General features: G+C 34.7%; 4 protein-coding genes across 11 annotated transcripts; 2 read left to right on the forward strand and 2 right to left on the reverse strand.

Annotated features, from left to right (window-relative positions):
• Positions 1–6,026: 6,026 nt before the first annotated feature.
• LOC148167046 (pyruvate dehydrogenase phosphatase regulatory subunit, mitochondrial-like) lies at positions 6,027–10,652 on the reverse strand. The gene is made up of 9 exons (XM_088048305.1): positions 9,698–10,652; positions 8,119–8,292; positions 7,750–8,071; positions 7,548–7,702; positions 7,358–7,497; positions 7,165–7,313; positions 6,793–7,114; positions 6,427–6,749; positions 6,027–6,380 (listed from the first exon to the last, which is right to left on the reverse strand). Exons 1-9 carry the CDS (start codon positions 10,497–10,499, stop codon positions 6,140–6,142), a joined length of 2,628 nt encoding a protein of 875 aa, XP_087904431.1. The 5' UTR covers positions 10,500–10,652; the 3' UTR covers positions 6,027–6,139.
• Positions 10,653–10,693: 41 nt separating this feature from the next.
• On the reverse strand, positions 10,694–15,269 carry Hsf (Heat shock factor). Of its 8 annotated transcripts, XM_088048314.1 has the most exons (13): positions 14,016–14,428; positions 13,910–13,956; positions 13,789–13,839; positions 13,522–13,646; positions 13,272–13,475; positions 13,011–13,223; positions 12,923–12,955; positions 12,359–12,478; positions 11,968–12,299; positions 11,788–11,917; positions 11,637–11,675; positions 11,493–11,565; positions 10,694–11,426 (listed from the first exon to the last, which is right to left on the reverse strand). In XM_088048314.1, exons 4-13 carry the CDS (start codon positions 13,630–13,632, stop codon positions 11,233–11,235), a joined length of 1,449 nt encoding a protein of 482 aa, XP_087904440.1. In that variant the 5' UTR covers positions 13,633–13,646; positions 13,789–13,839; positions 13,910–13,956; positions 14,016–14,428; the 3' UTR covers positions 10,694–11,232. The 8 variants fall into 8 exon arrangements, with proteins under 8 accessions (XP_087904440.1, XP_087904433.1, XP_087904432.1 ...); XM_088048307.1 differs by lacking the exons at positions 13,789–13,839; positions 13,910–13,956; positions 14,016–14,428 and adding exons at positions 14,476–14,584; positions 14,934–15,269 and having other exon boundaries at positions 10,694–11,414; XM_088048306.1 differs by lacking the exons at positions 13,789–13,839; positions 13,910–13,956; positions 14,016–14,428 and adding exons at positions 14,476–14,584; positions 14,934–15,269.
• Positions 15,270–15,376: 107 nt separating this feature from the next.
• On the forward strand, positions 15,377–19,085 carry pigeon (gamma-secretase activating protein pigeon). The gene is made up of 11 exons (XM_088048304.1): positions 15,377–15,513; positions 16,012–16,407; positions 16,453–16,700; positions 16,748–16,912; positions 16,960–17,119; positions 17,167–17,864; positions 17,911–18,093; positions 18,143–18,357; positions 18,403–18,617; positions 18,665–18,871; positions 18,915–19,085. Exons 1-11 carry the CDS (start codon positions 15,450–15,452, stop codon positions 19,055–19,057), a joined length of 2,694 nt encoding a protein of 897 aa, XP_087904430.1. The 5' UTR covers positions 15,377–15,449; the 3' UTR covers positions 19,058–19,085.
• A 158-nt stretch (positions 19,086–19,243) lies between these two features.
• On the forward strand, positions 19,244–20,521 carry LOC148167049 (replication termination factor 2). Its single transcript, XM_088048315.1, has 4 exons — positions 19,244–19,426; positions 19,556–19,735; positions 19,785–19,994; positions 20,041–20,521. The coding sequence occupies exons 1-4, from the start codon at positions 19,358–19,360 to the stop codon at positions 20,416–20,418; spliced, it is 837 nt and encodes a 278-aa protein (XP_087904441.1). The 5' UTR covers positions 19,244–19,357; the 3' UTR covers positions 20,419–20,521.
• Positions 20,522–20,886: the final 365 nt, after the last annotated feature.

The raw sequence follows: 20,886 nt of genomic DNA on the forward strand, positions 1-20,886 counted from the left end.
TTTAATAATATTCGTAATTTTAGCAAATTTAGTGCCACAACTATGAAATTTATAGATTTTATTAGTTTTAAGTTGTTTATTGTCTCCACCAAATGGTAAACTCATAAAATAGAAAACACAAATTTTACAAATTTTTATTTTCAAAACGAAGCAAACATTTCCTACAAATTTTTAGAAAATTCGTAATTTTAACAATTTTAGTTCTACAACTATGAAATTTGGAGATTTTACTAAATTTGAGTTGTTGATTATCTTCAGCAAATCGTAAAATCATGAAATAAAAGACACGCATTTTAGAAATTTTTATTTTCAAAACAAAGTAAAATTTTTCGACAAGTTTTAATAAAATTCGTAATTTTAACAATTTTAGTGTTACGACTATGAAATTTGGTAATTTTACTAATTTTGCGTTTTGTTATCTCCACTAAAAAAGTCGCGAAGTTATAAAATAAAAAACACAAAATTTAGAAATATTTAATTTCAAAACGAAGCAAAATTTTCCGGGAAGTATTAATAAAATTCGTAATTTTAAAAATTTTAGTGCTACAACAATAAAATTTGGGGATTTTACTACTGTTGAGGTGTTTATTATGTCCGCCAAATCGCAAAGTCATAAAATAGAAAACACAAATTTTAGACATTTTTATTTTCAAAACGAAGCAAACATTTCCTATAAGTTTTAATAAAATTCGTAATTTTAACAATTTTAGTTTTACAACTATGAAATTTAAGGATTTTACTAGTTTTGAGTTGTTTATTATCTCCAGCAAATCGTAAAATCATGAAATAAAAGACACGCATTTTAGAAATTTTTATTTACAAAACAAAGTAAAATTTTTCGACAAGTTACAATAAAATTCGTAATTTTAACAATTTTAGTGGTACGACTATAAAATTTGGTAATTTTACTAATTTTGAGTTGTTTGTTATCTTCACTAAGTCGCGAAGTTATGAAATAAAAAACACGAATTTTAGAAATTTTTATTTTCAAAACGAAGCAAAATTCTTGGGTAAGTTTTAATAAAATTCGTAATTTTAACAATTTTAGTGCTACAACAATAAAATTTGAGAATTTTATTACTTTTAAGGTGTTTATTATGTCCTCCAAATCGCAAAGTCATAAAATAGAAGGCACACATTTTAGACATTTTTATTTTCAAAACGCAGTAAAATATTTTGACAATTTTTAATAATATTCGTAATTTTAGCAAATTTAGTGCCACAACTATGAAATTTGTAGATTTTATTGCTTTTAAGTTGTTTATTGTCTCCACCAAATCGCAAAGTCATAAAATAGAAGACACAAATTTTAGAAATTTTTATTTTCAAAACGAAGCAAACATTTCCTTATAAGTTTTAATAAAATTCGTAATTTTAACAATTTTAGTTCTACAACTATGAAATTTAAGGATTTTACTACTTTTGAGTTGTTTATTATCTCCAGCGAATCGTAAAATCATAAAATAAAAGACACAAATTTTAGAAATTTTTATTTTCAAAACAAAGTAAAATTTCTCGACAAGTTTTAATAAAATTCGTATTTTTAACAACGTTAGTGGTACGACTATAAAATTTGGTAATTTTACTAATTTTGAGTTGTTTGTTATCTCCACTAAGTCGCGAAGTTATGAAATAAAAAACACAAATTTTAGAAATTTTTATTTTCAAAACGAAGCAAAATTTTTGGGTAAGTTTTAATAAAATTCGTAATTTTAACAATTTTAGTGCAACAACAATAAAATTTGAGAATTGTACTACTTTTAAAGTGTTTATTATCTCCACCAAATCGCAAAGTCATAAAATAGAAAACACAAATTTTAGAAATTTTTATTTTCAAAACGAACTACAATTTTCCGCAAGTTTTAATAAAATTCGTAATTTTAACAATTTTAGTGCTACAACTATGAAATTTAGGGATTTTACTACTTTTGAGTTGTTTATCTTCACCAAATCGCAAAGTCAATTTTCAAAATTCTTATAGCGAGGTTCTACTGTATCCACATATTTAGCACGGTTTTGTTTTTTGCAAAATTTTTCTCCTTTCATCTGCATATCGAAACATATTGAACCATGGCAAGTGGTTGCACATAGCCATCATAATTAGTTCTGGTTGTTAACAAGTTTTTTAGTATAATGAATGTAAATTATAGACCGCAGAACAAATAGTGCAAGAAATTGAGTTATTAATTGGCATGTAAACCACGTCTAAGAATTAGACTAATCGATAAAACCGTCGCGGAGAGATTAATTTAAAAAATGCTCAAAATTTTCTGATACGGTAAGCACGAAATGATATCATGGAAATAAAATGAATTCCTTAAGAATTTTGAATAAAATATGCCACAGCCATTAAGCCAGTTCCAGTAGGGGATTCGAGATAATTTATGTGCAGTAGGAATTTTGCGGAAGTATCTTTTTTATGTAACCACTTGATTGTGGGTTATCAAGATTTATAAAATATTAGGTTGTTTAAAGAATGCCCTCATCCTCACATACCGTTCCGCTGTAGTTTCATAAGGCGTGCTTCATTAAAAGTAATTAGTTTGAGAGATTGATGGCTTACATTTGTACTCTACACTCAGGTCAACAAAGGCCAAACTGGAGGTGTCCGGCCGATTTCATCCCCTAATCCGTACAATCATTACGCACCCTTTTTTAAACAACTTCATCCTGATGGATTATCTTATTGTTTTCCACCAAGAAAGTATGACTAATATAAAATATGGTCATCGATTAAATGATTATATGCAAAAAAAGTCGTTTTTATCCCCATCGTTTATTTCCACAAATCAATAATTGTGTTCGGAGTTAAAAATGTTCCATTTTCTGGCCAAATTTGTGTGAAATTTGTGCAACTGTCGTTAAATATTGACTTTCGTTATGTAATAGTAACTGGGGTGGTTAATAGTAGCCCGCTAATGGTTTTTCTTTGAAAATTCACATACCTGGAAGAATTTGTCACTTTGTCCTGCTAAAGACGACAAATGATTCTGGTTATAAATGAATCAGGACAACCGTGTGACACTTTAATGTTTGTTCATCAGATCCAGTCATTAATTTTCTCCCATATAACGTTTTCTGAAACATATTGATAGACCATTGACCTCTTAATTAAAACAATAATTAATGTAATGAATGAAAATGTAGGTATGCCGCCCAGTTTAACGTCACTTAAATTTTCTTGTTTGTGTTGTATTAAGATTTGTCTCAATTAAGTTCGAGGGCGCCAGCTTGTTGCATTGCCGGGACCGTATTGTATTTAGCTTGGCTTGTTTCAACAACTCTTTATTGGTGTCAATCAAAGGTCAATTCTTATTAGAGATTGGGGATATGACAACACTGCCATTACGTCATTTTGTTCCAGATATTTTCAGATTTGTTTAATCAGCTTTTATTACACACGCATATCTTATGGCTGTTATGCCCTTTGGAGCTTCACCACACATACCATCGTTTAACGCTTTAATTGTAGGATCGTGTCATACCTCTGGACTGTGAATCAGTCAGCAAAATTTTTTTTTAATTGTATGGCACTTCGTAATTTGAGAAGAATTCGGATGGTTCGTTTTTCACCCCTTTCCTGAGAAAAATTAAGAAAAAATTCTTAAAATCAAAATCCAGCAAAATTTTAATTATGTTTCTAAAGTCCCCTTTTTTAATATTTTTATTTACATCTAAATATATATAATTTGAGAGCTTTTGGACTTCAAAGAAAGACAAGTACAATCGAGTCTTGATAATTCGAACATCAAATCCCCAAATTTCATAGTTGTAGCACTAAAATTGTTACGAATTTTATAAAAACTCATAGAAAATGTTTGCTTCATTTTGAAAATTAAAATTTCTAAAATGTATGTCTTTTATTTTATGACTGTGCGATTTGGTGGAGATAATAAACAACTCAAAAGTAGTAAAGTCCCCAAATTTCATAGTTGTAGAACTAAAATTGTTAAAATTACGAATTTTATAAAAATTTATAGGAAATGTTTGTTTCATTTTGAAAATAAAAATTTCTAAAATTTGTGTCTTCTATTTTATGACTTTGCGATTTGGTGGATAAATAAACAACTTCAAAGTAGGAAAATCCCCAAATTTCATTGTTGTAACACTAGAATTGTTAAAATTACGAATTTTATTAAAACTTGTCGGAAAATTTTGTTCCGATTTAAAAATAAAAATTTCTAAAATTTGTATCTTTTATTTTATTACTTTGCCATTCGGTGGAGACAACAAACAACTCAAAAGTAGTAACATCCCCAAATTTCAAAGTTGTAGCACTAAAATTGTTAAAATTACGAATTTTATTAATACTTGTTTGCCTCGTTTTGAAAATAAAAATTTCTAGAATTTGTATCTTTTATTTTATAACTTTACAATTTGGTGAAAATAATAACCAACCCAAAAATAGCAAAATCCCCGAATGTCATAGTTGTAGCGCTAAAATTGTTAAAATAACGAATTTTTCTATTTAGGGTACTTTTGGTGTCTCGTTATTGCCAATAATTTGAGAAAATATTAAAATTTAATGCATACTTTTATCACAAATAATGTGAACTAAGTAACAATAAAATCGATTTCCTTTTTTGATACCAGCAGACGTCAGTTTTGTTGATCGATAAAAGAAATAATTTATTCGACATAATACTGAAAATTCATGATCCTCGACTTCAAAGAACACTTCGAATAGCTGGAAAAATCTAGAAAAAGGTAGAAAGAATGTAACCTCACCTTTGCACTTGTTGATAAAAGAGGCTTTGTTTTCAAATGTATACAGGAATTCATTACGATTACAAATCGGACATTTTAATACGTCGCACATTCTTTCGCTTTTATTATTATTATTATTTGAAATTAGCGAGTAGTAAATTTTTTTTGCAAAAGTGTTAAGAATCTTTCGTGATTGATTTAAGTGTGGTGCGCATACGTGATTTTATTGTTTCACCAAAGCGAGGTTTTAATTTTCAACAAGCGTTCGTTGCGCCTCTAACACTATTAATCGTAGCCTGTCCAGAGATAATCTTTCATTTCTTCTTGGTGTAACACAAAGTATTAGCGGCTTTTCTGAAAAGGAATCGGCAATTAAAAAGCTCATCTTAAAATAACGGTTGTACGTACTGTAGGTACAATACCTCACATAATAACTTTGAATTTTTCAGATAACTGAAAGGTTTTGTTGAAAATTCCTTCAATTACGTATCATGTATGCGGGTATTTCGTTGGCATAAATCAATTTTAAGAAGTCATTAGCCTATTTATTGGCTGTGGGTGAAGTGAGGGTCTGTTTATTCTAGACAAAAAATCGCTGAATTTTAGGGGAATTTTTATCAGCACCTAAGCTAAAAATTAGAAGTGACAGCCACTTAGTCCGGCTTCAGACGGCGCCGCAAATTGTCACATGTCACACCGGCGAATCTTTTCTTTCTACCAATTTATACGAATTGAAGAAGTATGTATTCTTAGAACCCCTGAGATATATAAAATGTTCCCCACGCTTCAATTAGTAAGCGGCAAAACTCAAAATATTGTCGCGTGAAAAATTTAAAAGTTGCGGTTTTACTACTTCGTTCCATCAAAGTGGGGTGTTTTATAAATGATCCTATGCTACTTAACCATTCCATAAGATTGCCATAACAGAGGAACTCTAATGACTCTACTTAACAAGTTATTAGCCCAAGTCCTTAAAATCGCATTAATTATTCAGATTTTAAAAGCAATTCCTATTGAGAGTATAATGGAATCAAAAATGGCCGACACGCAAATAATTATTAATGATTCGGCCTTTTGGAACACCGACTTGATTACTCGAAGAAAAAAAAAACGAACGCAATAAAAACCCAACATGGAAATAAAACATGAAAACCAATAAAAAAATTGATTTCCGATCATGTTAAAAAAGTAATCCGAATCGGAATTAAAAATCCGTGACCACGATCCACCGATTATTTTACCGCTCGTTTCTAGATGTCGCCTGTAGAGTCACAAGCACCACCTACCGCAAATTTAGTTAGAAAAGAAATCAATAACACTGTACTTGATAGTTTTATTTAAAATCAATAAATAAAAATCACACTATTTTCTGACCAGACTAGTTTATCACTATTACGTTTCAGTAATAATTGCTTTGTACCTAAAAATTGCTCTAACTTGTCACATCACTCTTGTAGCTGATAACAGTGGGTCGGTACTTCTGTAAAGAACTAGAACTGACTATTGGGGGAGCATGTAAATACGGAGTTAACGAAAATCGAGTTCCTGCAATATCAATTTGATAATGAGCGTCCTTTGAGAGAATATAATCGGATGTTATAATTCTGGATCTGTCTGATTTTGGTTTGCGAATGAATCCCAAACATATTAATTTTTCAGCGGAGAATCCATACCTAGAAAACATCACTGAAACAAATGAAGTGAAATTAGAAGTACTACCCTGCGGAGGTTACAGTTCCGACAAATTCGTTGTTTCTGTACAAAGGCTCTCCTCCCCAAGGCCAGATGTCCTTGTCAGGATCAATGTCATTTAAATGAAAGAAAACGAGTTGCTTCTTAACACCGTTCTCCTTCTGTTTTTGTAAAGCGGGTTTTCCTATAAAATTTTCTTTTTTATCAAGTTTCACGCTATAACCATTTCCGGCTTCAAATGGTGTGGTAAAACTGCTCAGTTCTTCGGCCCAAAAAGGGATAAATCTTTCTATTCGCATGAACCTTTGGGTAAAAGTACCAACGTCGCGAACACCATAGTCTCGTCCAACCTAAAGAACTATTAGAGAAAAAGTGATGATAAAGGAAACTCACAGTCATTAGTTTGTAGTATACATGGAGGGCGTACTCTGAGGGGACGTATAAGCAGTACCCTGGTTCTCCTGTGTGTGTAAACGACATCACCATTACATCAGAAGCGTAACCAACGTTTACTTTTTTGTACGAAAAAGGAGCTAAGCGCATATCACTGTTGGATAACTCAGTGAGAAGTCCTTGGGCTTTGGGACCAACAACGTTGATAACTGTGTACATTGAAGTCAAATCGTTCAAAACAATTGACGATCGAGGTGGTAGTTTCCCAGAAATCCACTCATAAATTCGCGTTTGTTGGCTAGTTGGAGAAACAATGAAGTACCTGAAAGCAACACGACTGTTGGAATGTTAAACAGATTGTCTGCCACCCACCTATTGTCAGCTTGTCTCACTATCATGCTGTCATTCTCATAGCCCCCTTTCTCGTTTTGCATCCCAGTGTGTACTATGAGTCCCACAGGAATATCAACATCATTGGAGCAAAGCTTCTGTAGGTAGTTAACCACTTCTGACCCTTCAGACTGTACAAGGATTAAAGTTCGGCTCTAATTATTATCAGTAGTACCTTAATTTCAATTTTTGAAAAGGAAGACATGTCAATGATCCCAACTCCTTCCCGACAAGCTAGAAACTCCTCTTTCATGAAGTCAAAGAATTTCGGCTTGAAGAAGCTACCAGGAGGCATCAAAGGCTTGGAGTTACCAGCTGGAAAAATTCAACACTATCGAAATTGTGGCTACTTTCTCAAATCTTACGTTTGTAAGTTGAATCAAAGTAGAGAGCTCTCTCGTACGCCATCTTAATCCCAAACACAGCTCCTTTGGTCTCTAGAACACTATACAGAGGGGAGCATCTTAATTTTCTCGCGTAATTGTATTCACACTGGAAAGGGTACAAGATTGAATAATGCCTAAAAAGTGATTTTAGAATACTTTGTCTTAGTTCTCCGATTCTAACCTTCCAACTACTTCTTTTACTCTTTGTTGTAAATACTGCCTACTGTTATGGACGTCTAGAAATCTTTGGACGCTAAAAGGTAAAAGATCTTGTGTGGGTTCGCCTTCGATTATCCACTCCGCGACGGCTTTTCCGATACCAGCGGCGCCCTGCAGAGAGTTCCCATTCATTCCACAAGCAACAAAATAATTATTTACTTCGGCTGTCTCGCCAAGTACCCATCTTCCGTCAGGAGTAAAATTATCGGACGAATTGACTATTTCTGGTTCTTTACAACGGGAGAGTTCTGGTATTCTTTTCACAGCTTTTTCCCATAACGGTACTGCATACAATAAGTTAGTAATTGTTCGAATAGTACCAAAAACTTACAAAAATGGTTGAAATCCTTTTTTATGTGTTTCAACCAGTCTCTTGGAACTTGGCTATCTTCAAAAGCTGGTTTTGCCTCTTCTTCAAACCAACCAACCATGAAGCCTCCTTCGTATTCACGGGCGTAAGTGTAGGCGTCGTAGTCGCGGATTATCGGCACGGACCCGTCTATAACTGCAAAAAAAAATTGATAAAATATTATGCTAATTCAGTTTGTGTAATCGTTTAAATAACTTAAAAAAGTTTTACACATTTGCAAAGTTGCGTAATAGTAGTTAAATGAGACTTCAAAAAAGTCCAAGCACATGATTACGTTTATGTGTTCACAGGTGAACCCAAATAAAGTGATTAATTTGTTTGAAATAAATTAGACCTTTAAAAAAGCCAATCTTTATCTCGATTGATGTTAAGGTGACCCGCTTCGTGGATCAAACTGAAATTTTAAGTAGAAACGAAATAAAGAAAAAGTTACTGGAAGTAAATAATCCACAATAATATCACGGTAAACAAAACACTTTTAATAACTTTAGGTTCATCACAGCGTTTTTATTCCTAACTTTTGAATGACGTAGTTAATAGACTTAAGAATTATGACGTCACAGAGATGCCTTTTCAATAATTTAAACATTTTTTTGTTCTAAATCAATTGCAAGTTCAGGCTCAGATTGCTTCATAAATAAGAGATATAGCGACCCAGTCTGAATTGGAGACTGAAAGACAGCTAACTTCTACAGTAAAAAAATGAAAATTTTAAATTCGAACTATATAAGATCGATTTCTAAAGTAAAAAATTGCGAGAAAAACGATTCCGAAAAGGGTTGTTTGATATTTGCCATATTTCTGAAAATATCGAGCAAAATCGTTTTCGAACCTCCAAAATTTTGACCCTCTGGCGACAACTCAAAATTTCAAACGCCTCTAACTTAGTTATTTGTTGACGTACGAGAAAAATAAAGAAATTTTTGGATTCAGCGCGAAATTCTGTGTTAAATGAACCCATATGGCTCAAATTTCCTTAACAAATAAACGAAATATCGACTGAATTACATTTTCAGAAGGTGATTTTGAGATCATTTTTAAGACGCTGTTTCGAAGCGGAAACTGCGTTTAATATTATTGAATTATATATCGATCGAAAGAGCACCTCGTGATCTATCAATCGGCCGAATCTCAGATCGATCGAATAATTAGTTTACGAGGGGCAATCAAAAAACAAAAAATTGAAAAATTTTCATCGATTGAGTTGCAAAATTTTTTGCCCAAAAAATTGACCATCAAATTTTCGATTTTTAAGGGCTTATTCTGAAGTAGAATGAACTGAGAAAAACGCTGGTTAAAACCGTTTCAAAAAATCTCTTGTAGTTTCGGAGATATCGAGCTTTGAAAATTTTCCAACTCAAAATCCAATATTCGAAACTTTGATCGCTCATAACTCAGTAATTTCTGAATCGATCTTAACGAATCTTGGCTTTTTGGATTCTGCATAAAATTCTGCGTAAAAAGAGCAAAATGAGCGTTAGGTGTTGAAATAAAAAAAGATAATTTCATCTATTTTCATTAATTTTGTATTGCTACTTACACTTGGAGAGCCTGCCGGTCGTGGCGTAAAAATGCTGTGCAGGATAAGCAGGAATTCTGACTTGTGGTGAGCACTGCAGCCCCAATTCCCTCGCCCACATCCCCGCGCAGTTAACGAAATATTCACATTTGATGACTCCCTTTGGTGTCTCAACTCCATAAACTGTTGAATTTTGCGTAAGTACTTTATCAACTGGTGTATGTTCAAAGTATTTAGCGCCCCCTTGTTGGGCTAATATTGCTAAAACATCACAGATTGCTCTTGGATTGGCCACTGCATCTTCAGGGACCCATACAGCCCCTTTTAAGTCATCTACTCTTAAGTACGGATGTAAGTCTTTAAGTTCCTTGGGCGTGACTAGTTCACAATGTAACCCTGTTGGAATATTATACGCCATCCGACGTTTTAAAGCTATTAGTCTGTCATTGGTTTGGGCCAAATTAATACTTCCACATTGTCTCATTTGAATGTCATATCCCATGTCTTGTAATTGTTGGTATAATTTGATACTGTACCATATTAAGTTTCTATGAGCGATGGGTTTAAACAGCCCCAAAGTTCCAGAGCCAAAATGCGAGGTACCACTTCCTATTTTACCCTGTTCCAGAACTATAATATCATTCCAGCCGTTTTGAACTAAATGGTAGGCCACAGAATTTGCGACTACTCCAGCACCTGCGATCACTATCCTGGCTTGCGTTGGGGGCACATTTGAGTACTTTTTCGTGAAAATCCACGGAAAGACAGAATACTGAATCTCCCGTTTCCAACCACAACATTTCGCTTTGGCGAGAAGTGACATTCTTTAAACTTGTTCAAACATGTGAAAGGAAAAGAAAACGCCAAAGAATTTGTTTAAAATTAACCATTTTTGCATTTTGTTTCAAAATATACAAACACATAACCTCAAACCTGACATTTCTCTCAGCCGGTAACGAAATAGCGAGTAAAAGAGGTGTCAAACAGCGGGAAATTTAAAAAAATAAAACCAGGAAGTTGTAATATATGTTATAATTTATTATTGAAAACATATAAAACAAAGAGTAACAAAAAAATAGAAGTTTTAAAAAACTAGCATAATGATCAACAAAATTAACAAATTCTAGCTGACTGATTCTAAAAGCTCCAAGTGTCAGTATGTTATGAACAGCACCAATATTTGGTGCATTGTTTCGTTTTTTCCCCGCAATTTGATACAGCTGTGTAGTAATGAAAAAAAAATGTAAATCGTGCACTTACTTCATATACATAATTCTAAATACGTTAGAATATACAAAAATAGCAATATTTACACAAAAACAAACCAAAGCCTTACTTACATTATTGACCTAACCGATATAAAAGCACCAAATGGCTTTGACAATTTTTGAAAACTAGTCAAATACAGTCTATTTGGAAAATTCTTATGAAAATAATTCACACATTTTGAAGACACGGTAGTTTCCTGTTACCATACTAATTAGTCTTAAAATTTACACCACTTGACTATAGAAAAATGCGAATAATTAGATCCACTTTGTACCTTGTGCTTAAAATTATTTCTTAAGATTCTTAATCGCCGGAAAGGCTGGTTCCTCCGTGAGAATCTGCGGGGTGTTAATAGTCGAAGATGGAATATCAAGCGGCGTAATAGGTGTGTTTTCGCCGTCGATAGAATCATCTAGAAGCTCCGTGAAATCGAAACTGCTACTATATGGGGCCAACTCAGAACCGGAAACTAAAGGATCAGCTAAAATTTTTCTTAATAAGGCTTCGGAATTTTCCAGAAGACTTGGCGTAAAATTGCGAAACTTACACGGATCAACTAAATTGTCATTTTTATCGTCAGCGTTCAGATCGTAAACTGGAGAAGAATCTTCGTTAAACAGCTGGAACAAACAAAAAAATCAAGATAAAGAAAGGGAATTTTGTGAGACGTTGGTAAGTTAATTTTTCTTACATAGACATCTTTGAAGTTTTGAGGGATCTTGCTTAATTCCTTAAAATAAAATACATTATAACTACAAATGTCGAACGCCACGCGGAAACCCACTTTTGATGAAGTCATGATGATGAGTGTGTTAAATCAACAAGAAAAAAAACAGACTTACCCCTAATAAGGCATTGGCATCCAACGAGTTATATCCATTTAAAAGATCCTTAAACTGCTCGATCTCACTCTGGGTCGCATCAATGTGACTGCTTAAATTAGAGCTATAATCGTCGCTAGTACTTGGCAAACTACAAAAAAAAATATTTAGAATACTCTAAATCAAACGTAGTAAAATTACCTTTTAATGACATCACACAAGTTTGAATCACGAGTGGCTATCGCCATATTGTTACTAGTCACAGGAGTAGGCGAAACCGATGTTACCGGTGTCGGTGAAAGAGGCGGGATTGCATCAAGTATCTTTGAATCTTCGTTTTTCTCTTTTTCAACAGGTTTCACCGTGAAATTATTACTTTTTATTAGATTACTCAACAACGTATCCTGCGTCGACGGATTCAGAAAAACTTTTGGATTCACACCTGAGTCGTTTCCTGTAGCGGGTTGTAAAGTATTCATTAAATTTTCTTCAGTCAAATCTGCGTCTGATAGCCCTAAATCCTCGTTTACGTCCTGTTGAGAACAATGAAAGAAACTATTAAATTTTGTACAGATGTATGAAAGTAACCCACCACAAATTCCGGTTTGTCCCATACAGTTTCGTCTGTTGGTTCATCAGCTAATAATTGCGATTCTAAGGGTGAATTTAGCTCCGTCGGCTGAGAACCCACAGATGCTGTCGGACTGTCAATCTAAAGAAGACAGCTATTAGTTAACAAACACAAGAGATTTATTCTAAGTACATAAAATAAAAGATTGACATGTAGATAAAAGCTGAGAATTTTTAGTGACCTCTGTGTTGTTTAAATGTTTAAAGAGACAGGGAGTGATACCAACACATTACCATTTTCAAACACTTTTTTTGGAACCAAACTATAACTTCACGTGCAAACAGGATAAAAAAAAATTGATCTGGTTTCTACACAGCCTCTAATTGCAACGATAAAACATTGGTAATGTAAGCAACCTTATATAATTCCGTTATTGCTTTGTAAACAACAATTATAATTTACGACTTTAAAGTCCCAAATTAACAATTGTTTTGAAATTCAAAATGCAAAACAAATAGTTAAGTGGCAGCTATAATTCACTACCATGCAGTTAAAAATAAAATTTAACCACGAAAATGACCCTACCATATCATTCGTTTCCTTGTGGGTTCCTTCCACCTTTTGCAATAACAGCATTTATAAATTGAATAGTTAAAAATCACGAAATACTTACAACAGGTACTTCTTCATCATATAAATTTGGAGTTAAATCGAGTTCATTATCCAATTCATGGATGGTAGGACCTTCAGTATTTCCATTGTTTTTATTACTGTTTGAACTTTTACTTTTTTTGTTAGGACTTTCATGTAACATTAATTGGTAACCTCGTTTCACCCCGACGGTCATTCTAGACGGTTGAACCAAAGTGACTAAGAATTGAATGAGCTGAAATAAAAAAAATCGCATCATTGTTGTTATATAAGTCACCCTTACTTTATTGACGATTTTTTGCTGCTTCAAATGTTTTTGTCGAAGAATAGCGACCTCGCGCCACAAAAGAGCGTTTTCTTGTTTCATTGCATTTAACTGAGTATCCACTGTAGCTTGTCGACCTCTTAATTGTTTTACATCATTCAAAACTTTCGACAATTCGTCGTGCTTATGATTGTTTTCGTTCGAAGACTTCGACGTTGTTGCCTACAAAACTAACTTAGTATCCAAAGTTATCCGTTTATTTACATACTTTTCTTTTAATATTTCTCAATAATTCTGGTTGGTCTCGGATGAAATAAGGGTGTGAAAACTGAATTTCGTCTTTGTCTGAGTCCATGGTACCGTTTTCCACCGTCGACATTTTATGAAAACCATCTAAAATTGTATAAGAATTTGTTGGATATTAATTGCACGTGTTTTCAGGTATCAATAGCATGAGTCAGTGCTTTGTCAATAAACTGAATTTAGCCTGAGTGAGTAAAAGTTCGAAAGTATCTCGGACTACTAAAAAACTTACAATTCTACTTTAACACGTTGGCTGTAGAACCCTGAAGACCCCTGGAGTTGCCTATTAAATCATTTTTTGTAATTATTACAAATTTGCTCACATTTGGTTTAGGAAGCGAAAATGGACTTACATCCCTAAACCCCTTGTGAGGCCGCACATCAACTGGACGCCAGTTTCCTGTGGGATTCACGTAATAATCAACTCAAAGAAACACGCCAGTGCTTGCTTGTACTTACCACTTTCTCCACATACATAAAAAATTCGAACATTATCTAAAACCATTTGTCAGAACATGTTTAGATAATGCAACAAACATGGTTTTAAAAACCACTAGTGGTTGTATCAATTGTTTAATTATGCCGGATGTTGCAAAAATATCTTGGGACCTTCTTTGCGATTTTGCTGAAAATATAAGGCGCTGCCGGGTGAGGTTCATTCAATATGAAAAAATTTAACTGCCATTGTACTTCCTGTTCCTTGACAAGAAAAATGAACGATAAAATCAGAACTGGCAGCCAACGTGTTAAGAAATCGTTTCTAGTTTCAAGTCATAAATCTTAAGAAACCAATAAAGTATATGTCAAACATGTAGAAAATTCTTTGGAAGCAAAAATGCGATACTCAAATCTACCGGCCGCGTTTCGCAATTGCTGTATTATTAGAACTAGTATCAGGGGAAAAAATACCAATACTTACACATATTCAGCTGACGCACAAAACTGCTCATATTGTTGTGTTTATAATAAAGAGGAAGTAGTTCATACCAAAATTGAGCTTGATTTGGTATCACAAAACTGGTGCCAGACTAAAAAAAGGAAAATTAGTAAAAACAAGGAATTAAACATGTCAGTTTTTTGTTTTTAAATGAGTGCAATTATGTCCCATGTGGCCCAATTACCCCACTTTACCCTGGACCTACCTTAATTAAAGATGGCCGATATTTTTATTTTTATAAAACGAATTAGAAGACTTTACAATTGCGTCAACAGTGTCAAACGATAATTTTGACCATTTTTGGTGTTTTTCTGTTAAATTGGTACGTTTTACGCATCAATCTGACAGTTGTATCGGGAGTAGTAGACGACATTGAGCCTTAATTTATGGGACCATTTCGTGGTGAAATGGGCAAAAATCTCAGGAAAAACTACACTTACCGGGCTCCAACAAATCAGATGATCTGTTGATGGGTCATTAACCATTTTCCATAATTTCCCCAAAAAGGCTGGCGTATTAGCTGCGTTTTCTCCTAATGGTTGCATGATGGATTTTCTATTTTTTCTCTATCATGTAACACCACAAAAACTGGCGTTTTTTTTTAAATAACCTTATTTTTCTAATTAAAAGTCTTTAACTTGTAACTAGGTAAAAACGCAAGAGTCACAGAAACCATTAAACAAACAGATGGTAGCACTACATAACTTCCCTTACCAACCTAGCAACAGAAAACGCGCGGAATTCAAAATTCGCCCAACTCGAAACTCGGAATCTTCACTTGACACGAAACCACAAATTGTCAATACGACACAACTGGTGTATTTAAAATTTGTTAATATTTGTAGTACCGGTTTAAAAAGGAGCTTAGAATTTTTACTTCACACTGAAATTGTGATAAGTCCCGGATTCCGGATAAATTTGCAACCAAGCTCTCACACAGACCGCTATCGACTGTGATGGTGACATTGGATAATTTTGCCTCAAAGTTGTGTTCGATAATTTTGGAAAATCACTCCAACGGTGAGTTAAATATAAATCGATGTTTCTCCAATAATTGCATCAAGAAATTATGTTCATTATTGCTTTTAGAAGGAAATAAATCGTGACTTTAATTGTATTGATTTTCTTATCACTAAGCATAACGCGCACGCGTTGGACACATTAATGGATAGTAAACAAAATTTGGAATTTGTATGCTAACAACGAGTTTTTGTTTTTTTATCGTTGCTCTTATCAACAGCTTAGTCATTGTATAACGACCAATTATATTACTGATAGCGGAAAAAATGCAATTCACAATTAAGCGCAAATTTTTTTTCCAAAATGTAAACACGAAATAAAAATTATGAGCTAGGAAACAATCGTGTTTTTGTTATCAGAACAGGATTATAATGATTGCGATTTTATTTGTTTTTACTTCCATAATTATACCTAGCTTGAATTATTTTTACGACTTTACGTTCAAGAATTTTAATTTTAATTTTCATTGCGGAGCACCCAAAAACTGCTTTTTTCTAGATGAAGCGAACGAGTGGCGTCTTCTTGGCCAAGAGCAAGATGGCACTCTCCTCTTCAGCTGGATCCAGTCCAGTAAAATCCAAGCCGCGGTCACAAAAATCGGCCAATACTCATTCTCCACCAACAAGTTAACAATAATCCATTCTTTCCCCTCTGTAGTCAACTGTATCCAAGCTTCTATAGACTGTAATAACAACTTCCTAGTTTACGTAGTCAAAGAATTAGATCCTGTCTCTTACAAACCCTTTTTGCTAAGAATCAATCCTGATGTTAACGAAATTTTTGACTTAAATCTAGAGCGATCTAAGCAAGTCCTAGTCCAATTCCTCTACCAAAAACATTCAGTTTTATCCGAGACCTCCAGTGTCAAGTTTCTGGTTTTAATCCACCAAGAATGTAAGTTGGTACCCTCGTGATGACACCTCTAGTGGTATCTTACAGGTATCTTACAGTATCAAATAAAGAGTGATGGAAAGTTAAACGAAGAGAGTTTATTTTCTGAGTCATTAGTAAGGAAATTCACATGGGCGCAATGGGACCCGTTCCATCAAACTCTTTATTATATTCATAATCGTAAACCAAGCAGGTGTTTAGTGGAAGGCGAAGAAGATACGACTCCGACTGTTGGTAAAACATCTCCCACGCTTTCAGGGCTTCAATTTCATGACGATCTCCCCCATGAAAGTGTGGTGAGTTTTATCAAAACGGAAGACAGGAAAGTGATTCGTGGTTTTAGCTTAACATTCCGTTGAATTTACCACATATATCGACAGTTTCCGGAAGTTGTGGTATTTACGAAGATGATACGGTACCACTAAGAATTCACGATTGTTCTTTGGATTTGATTGTACTAACGAATTCGAATGGATACGTGTGCGTTTGCCACCATTATTTGTACCAAGTAAGTCGTTTGGTTCATCTATTGGGGTCTTAGAGTAAGTTTTCCAGCCGATACAACCAACGACTGAGCTCAAAGATGACGACACGACTTTGGTACACTTTGCGTATTCGGTTACGGTTTTACACCAAAGCTGTGTTATTCATTGCGTGGTTCCTGCGCTTCCTTGGAGCAAAGCTAAGACGATACGACCATTGTTTAAATTCGACGGTATTCTTGGAAATAAAAGAAGATTTGTTTTTAACGCGGTTTTCCAGGAGACCACATGCTAGTTTTTATCCCAGATGTTTGTACCCATTTGTTGGATATAGGCGCAATGCACGAACCATGCTGTCATGTGGTCACCAAACCCTTGCTGAGCGACCTAGAGACGCACAAGATCTGTCTAACTTCACTGGTGTCTCTCGGGAGTGATCTAGTCATCAATTTAGTCACTTTAGACCTGATTGCTATGACAATACCAACGAGTTTGCTGGTACAAACTTTCAAAAGCGATACAATTCTTGGAAATAAACTGTCGATAATCCATTACTTGATCCTACATCGCAGCGAAATGGAAACTGTTGCTGAGTTGATAGCCTGGCAAGCTGAGAAGCCTCTAAGTTTAGGATTACCTCAACTTCTGCGCGAGTTTTTGCTCGGAAGTTCTTATTCTTCAGTACACAGAAACTTACCATCTGACGCTAGTCATCTTATTAATTTATTACCCATAACGACTCAACACATGGGAAACGAAATGGAAGTAAAAATCAACGACAAAATGATTTGTTTATCCCAAGATGTTCTTTGGAACGCATCTATGATGCTGTTGTCTCCTCAGCAACGTATTGTACCTTATCGCAGCGACTTTTGGGTGAAGCTCTGGGAACAACTCGCGAAGATATCGAAAGGGAAACAAAGATTCAAACCCAATCAAGTCGTGGAGAAGCTTCTAGTTTCGCTCGTTTGCTACCAAGTGAGTATCATTTTAACACGTTTGGGAGTTAAACTTCGAGCTTTAGCCTGAAGCACTATCAAGATCCAGCACGCCGATGTCTCCAAGTGGTTCTTTAGCCTCTTCCGTCGTCCTTAACGATTTTCTGTCGATTGGTAACCAATGTGGAAGGAAATCTCAAATGGATGCACTTCCTTTTTATGAGATTGAAAGCTGCACGGCCAGCAAACAAGAGCATATTATTTCAGTGGTGCGTCTTCAGGTTTTTGGTAGTTTATTCTCTTATTAGCTTCTTGTAGAATTTGCGCGAGCTTAGCATGCATCTACTCAAACAAAGTGCTGAAAATAAAATTAGCAAGTTTCAATGGCAGTCACAGACGCCAATGCACGTACATGCGGTTGCTACAAGATATATAACAGCACAATTAGAACAATCAAGATTTTTATGCCAGATTCTTTGTAAGGCGGCTACTTTTGATCCGCGGCAAGAGTTAGATAAAGGCTTCGTCTACATGTAAGTACGGATAAATTGATATGATTTTTTAACAGTTGTTTTTAGCGAGCAGCTCCAAGAAGAAAGGCGTTACATTTTGTTTACAATACTCGAGCGGTATTATTTGTCTGTTGAATCTATCGCGTTTCCGCTTCCTCAAGGCTTTACTTCGTTTTTTACGTTTCTGGGATATAAAGCTTTAAGTTTTGATATGTTCCTCCAGTATATCCAGAGGAACGTTCTCGAACTCCAAGTCGATGTCATGAAAATTATAATGGCAGGTAAAGATCCCGTTAGGAAATAGTCGAAACTAGAGTCAATTTTCCAGATATTGATAACAGTAAAACTGGTCTTCATCAAAAGCTGAAATTACTGACTCTCTTACCACGCTCGCGCGCTAAAAGACTTCTTAACCAGTGGAACCACCCTGTAAGTCTCATGTTGAGAGGCAGAGAACACGCTTTAAATATCCTGTCAGGAGTTGAAACAGGGACCACACGATTGCATGGAATTCACAAGAACAAAGCCTTTAGAGGTGGGTCTTCATCAAGAATTCTTTTACTTAGGAAATATTTTAGGTCTCACTGCGTTTCCTTCGGGTGATAGATTATCCCCTTTGGACACTTTTCTTGATTTGCTAACGGCTAAAGCAAGTTTGACTGATCTAGACTTTGGACTTTTGATTGAAGCCACGGAAACATCCACGGAAGATTTTATGTAATTATTTATTAAATGTGATTCTGGGAAAATTTTCGTGTTTTCTTGTTTGATTTATTAGCGGATATAAAAGTGATGTTGAGTTATATTTGGATATCCTTGGTTGTAAGGAAATTTATCAGAAAATTCAAATTATTGCGCGTGAATTCTATTGGTTACGTAATCAACGACGCGGATTGGTTAGTTTGTTGCCCTAGTTTTGAAACATGACTACCAACAGTATAAAGTGACAGTTCTGTCACAGCTGTCATAGAAAGTTGTTTTCCTATCAATTTAACTTATTTTCCAGTTAATTAGCAGCAAAATGGGTTGTGATGGGGGTACTATTCCGCGTCGCGACGAACTCGTGAGAGTAAAAAAGAAGCCAGAAGCTGTGAGTATAACCTAATTTTTTCACGCCAAAATTGATTTTGGTTGTCTTTCCACAAATTTGTTTTCATAGTTTTATGACAATTGTCTCGTTTTTGTGCGTTTTCCGAATTATATAACCCCACTTTTGCAGAAAGACAAGGACTCGGAACTAGTTTTCCAATGGAGGTACTGTGCAATCACTCAACAACTCCTGCAAAATCCCATTGTAATGTGTGGCTTGGGGAAGCTTTACAACAAAATCTCACTGATTGAGAGTCTCGTTAACCGCGAGACTATGCCCCAAAGTGCCCGTCATATCAAAGGCCTAAAGGTGGGCCCCCATTCAGTTGAATTATTTTGTTCTATGTAATTTTTTTAAGGATATCAAAGACTTGAATCTTACTCCCAACCCTGCTTTCAAAGACGACGACAAGGCTCACGGCGAGGGTGACAACAGAACAGCCCCCCATATCTGCCCAGTTATTGGTCTTGAAATGTCGGGAAAATTCCGATTTGTGGCTCTCTGGTCCTGTGGTTGTGTCTTCTCAGAGCGCGCACTCAAAGAAATCAATACCAAGAACTGTCACAAGGTAGTGTGTGATTTTAGCTAACATAACTTTAATATTTTTTTTGTAGTGCCAGAAACCGTTCACAGAAGACGACGTCGTGGTACTGAACGGAAACGAGGAGGATTTAGTTATAATGAAACAAAGAATGGAGCTGAGACAACAAAAGAACAAGAAAAAACGAGAGAAAAATATAGTCGCGGTAGAAGTCACAGAACCGGCCGCCAGCACGTCAAAAGATAAAAAACCTGCGAAAAATGGGGCTCCTGTTAAACGTCCCGGAGCGCTAAAGGAGGCTGCTCATGATACCAAGAAAATGAAGGCGACTTACAGTGTCGCTAAAGATCCCAAGGTGTCTAATGTTTACAAGTCGATTTTCACGACGCACGAGTCCGAGAAACAGCAAAACAGAGCCCATTGGGTTACCTACAATCCATTCTATAATTAAGGAGTCTCAATTTTTATTTCTCTGGTTCTATTGTAATGTTGCATCATTTTTTTTGTAGTTTTGTGTAAGTTTTGAATCTAATAAAATACAAATAGTATAGAAAAATTTGTTTTATTTAAATGATCCGGTAAAAATAATATTATAAAAAAATGACGGAAATCTTAAATGTGGTTACGTGTAATTTCAATTTGATTTTCGAGCTCCGTATCTATTTTTGAGTACGTGATATCAAATATTTTACACTGAGAAATAAATACGGTTCAGATAAATACGATAGTTGCACAAATATTTGGAAAATATATTAATAAAATTACATTTGTTTATTAAAATGACCTCAAGTTCGATGTATTTGATTGAATTTGTTCCGTGTTTACATTAAATAACAGAACAAAACATCGTTGGTTGCCCACTTCTAATTGTGGAACATTTCCACTAGATTAAAGAAACACGCAAAGTGAATCATGCCAA

Source organism: Gnatocerus cornutus, chromosome 10 (assembly GCF_029298725.1).
Source record: "Gnatocerus cornutus isolate USDA-ARS CGAHR chromosome 10, icGnaCorn1.1, whole genome shotgun sequence".
NCBI classification, from domain to species: Eukaryota; Metazoa; Arthropoda; class Insecta; order Coleoptera; family Tenebrionidae; genus Gnatocerus; species Gnatocerus cornutus.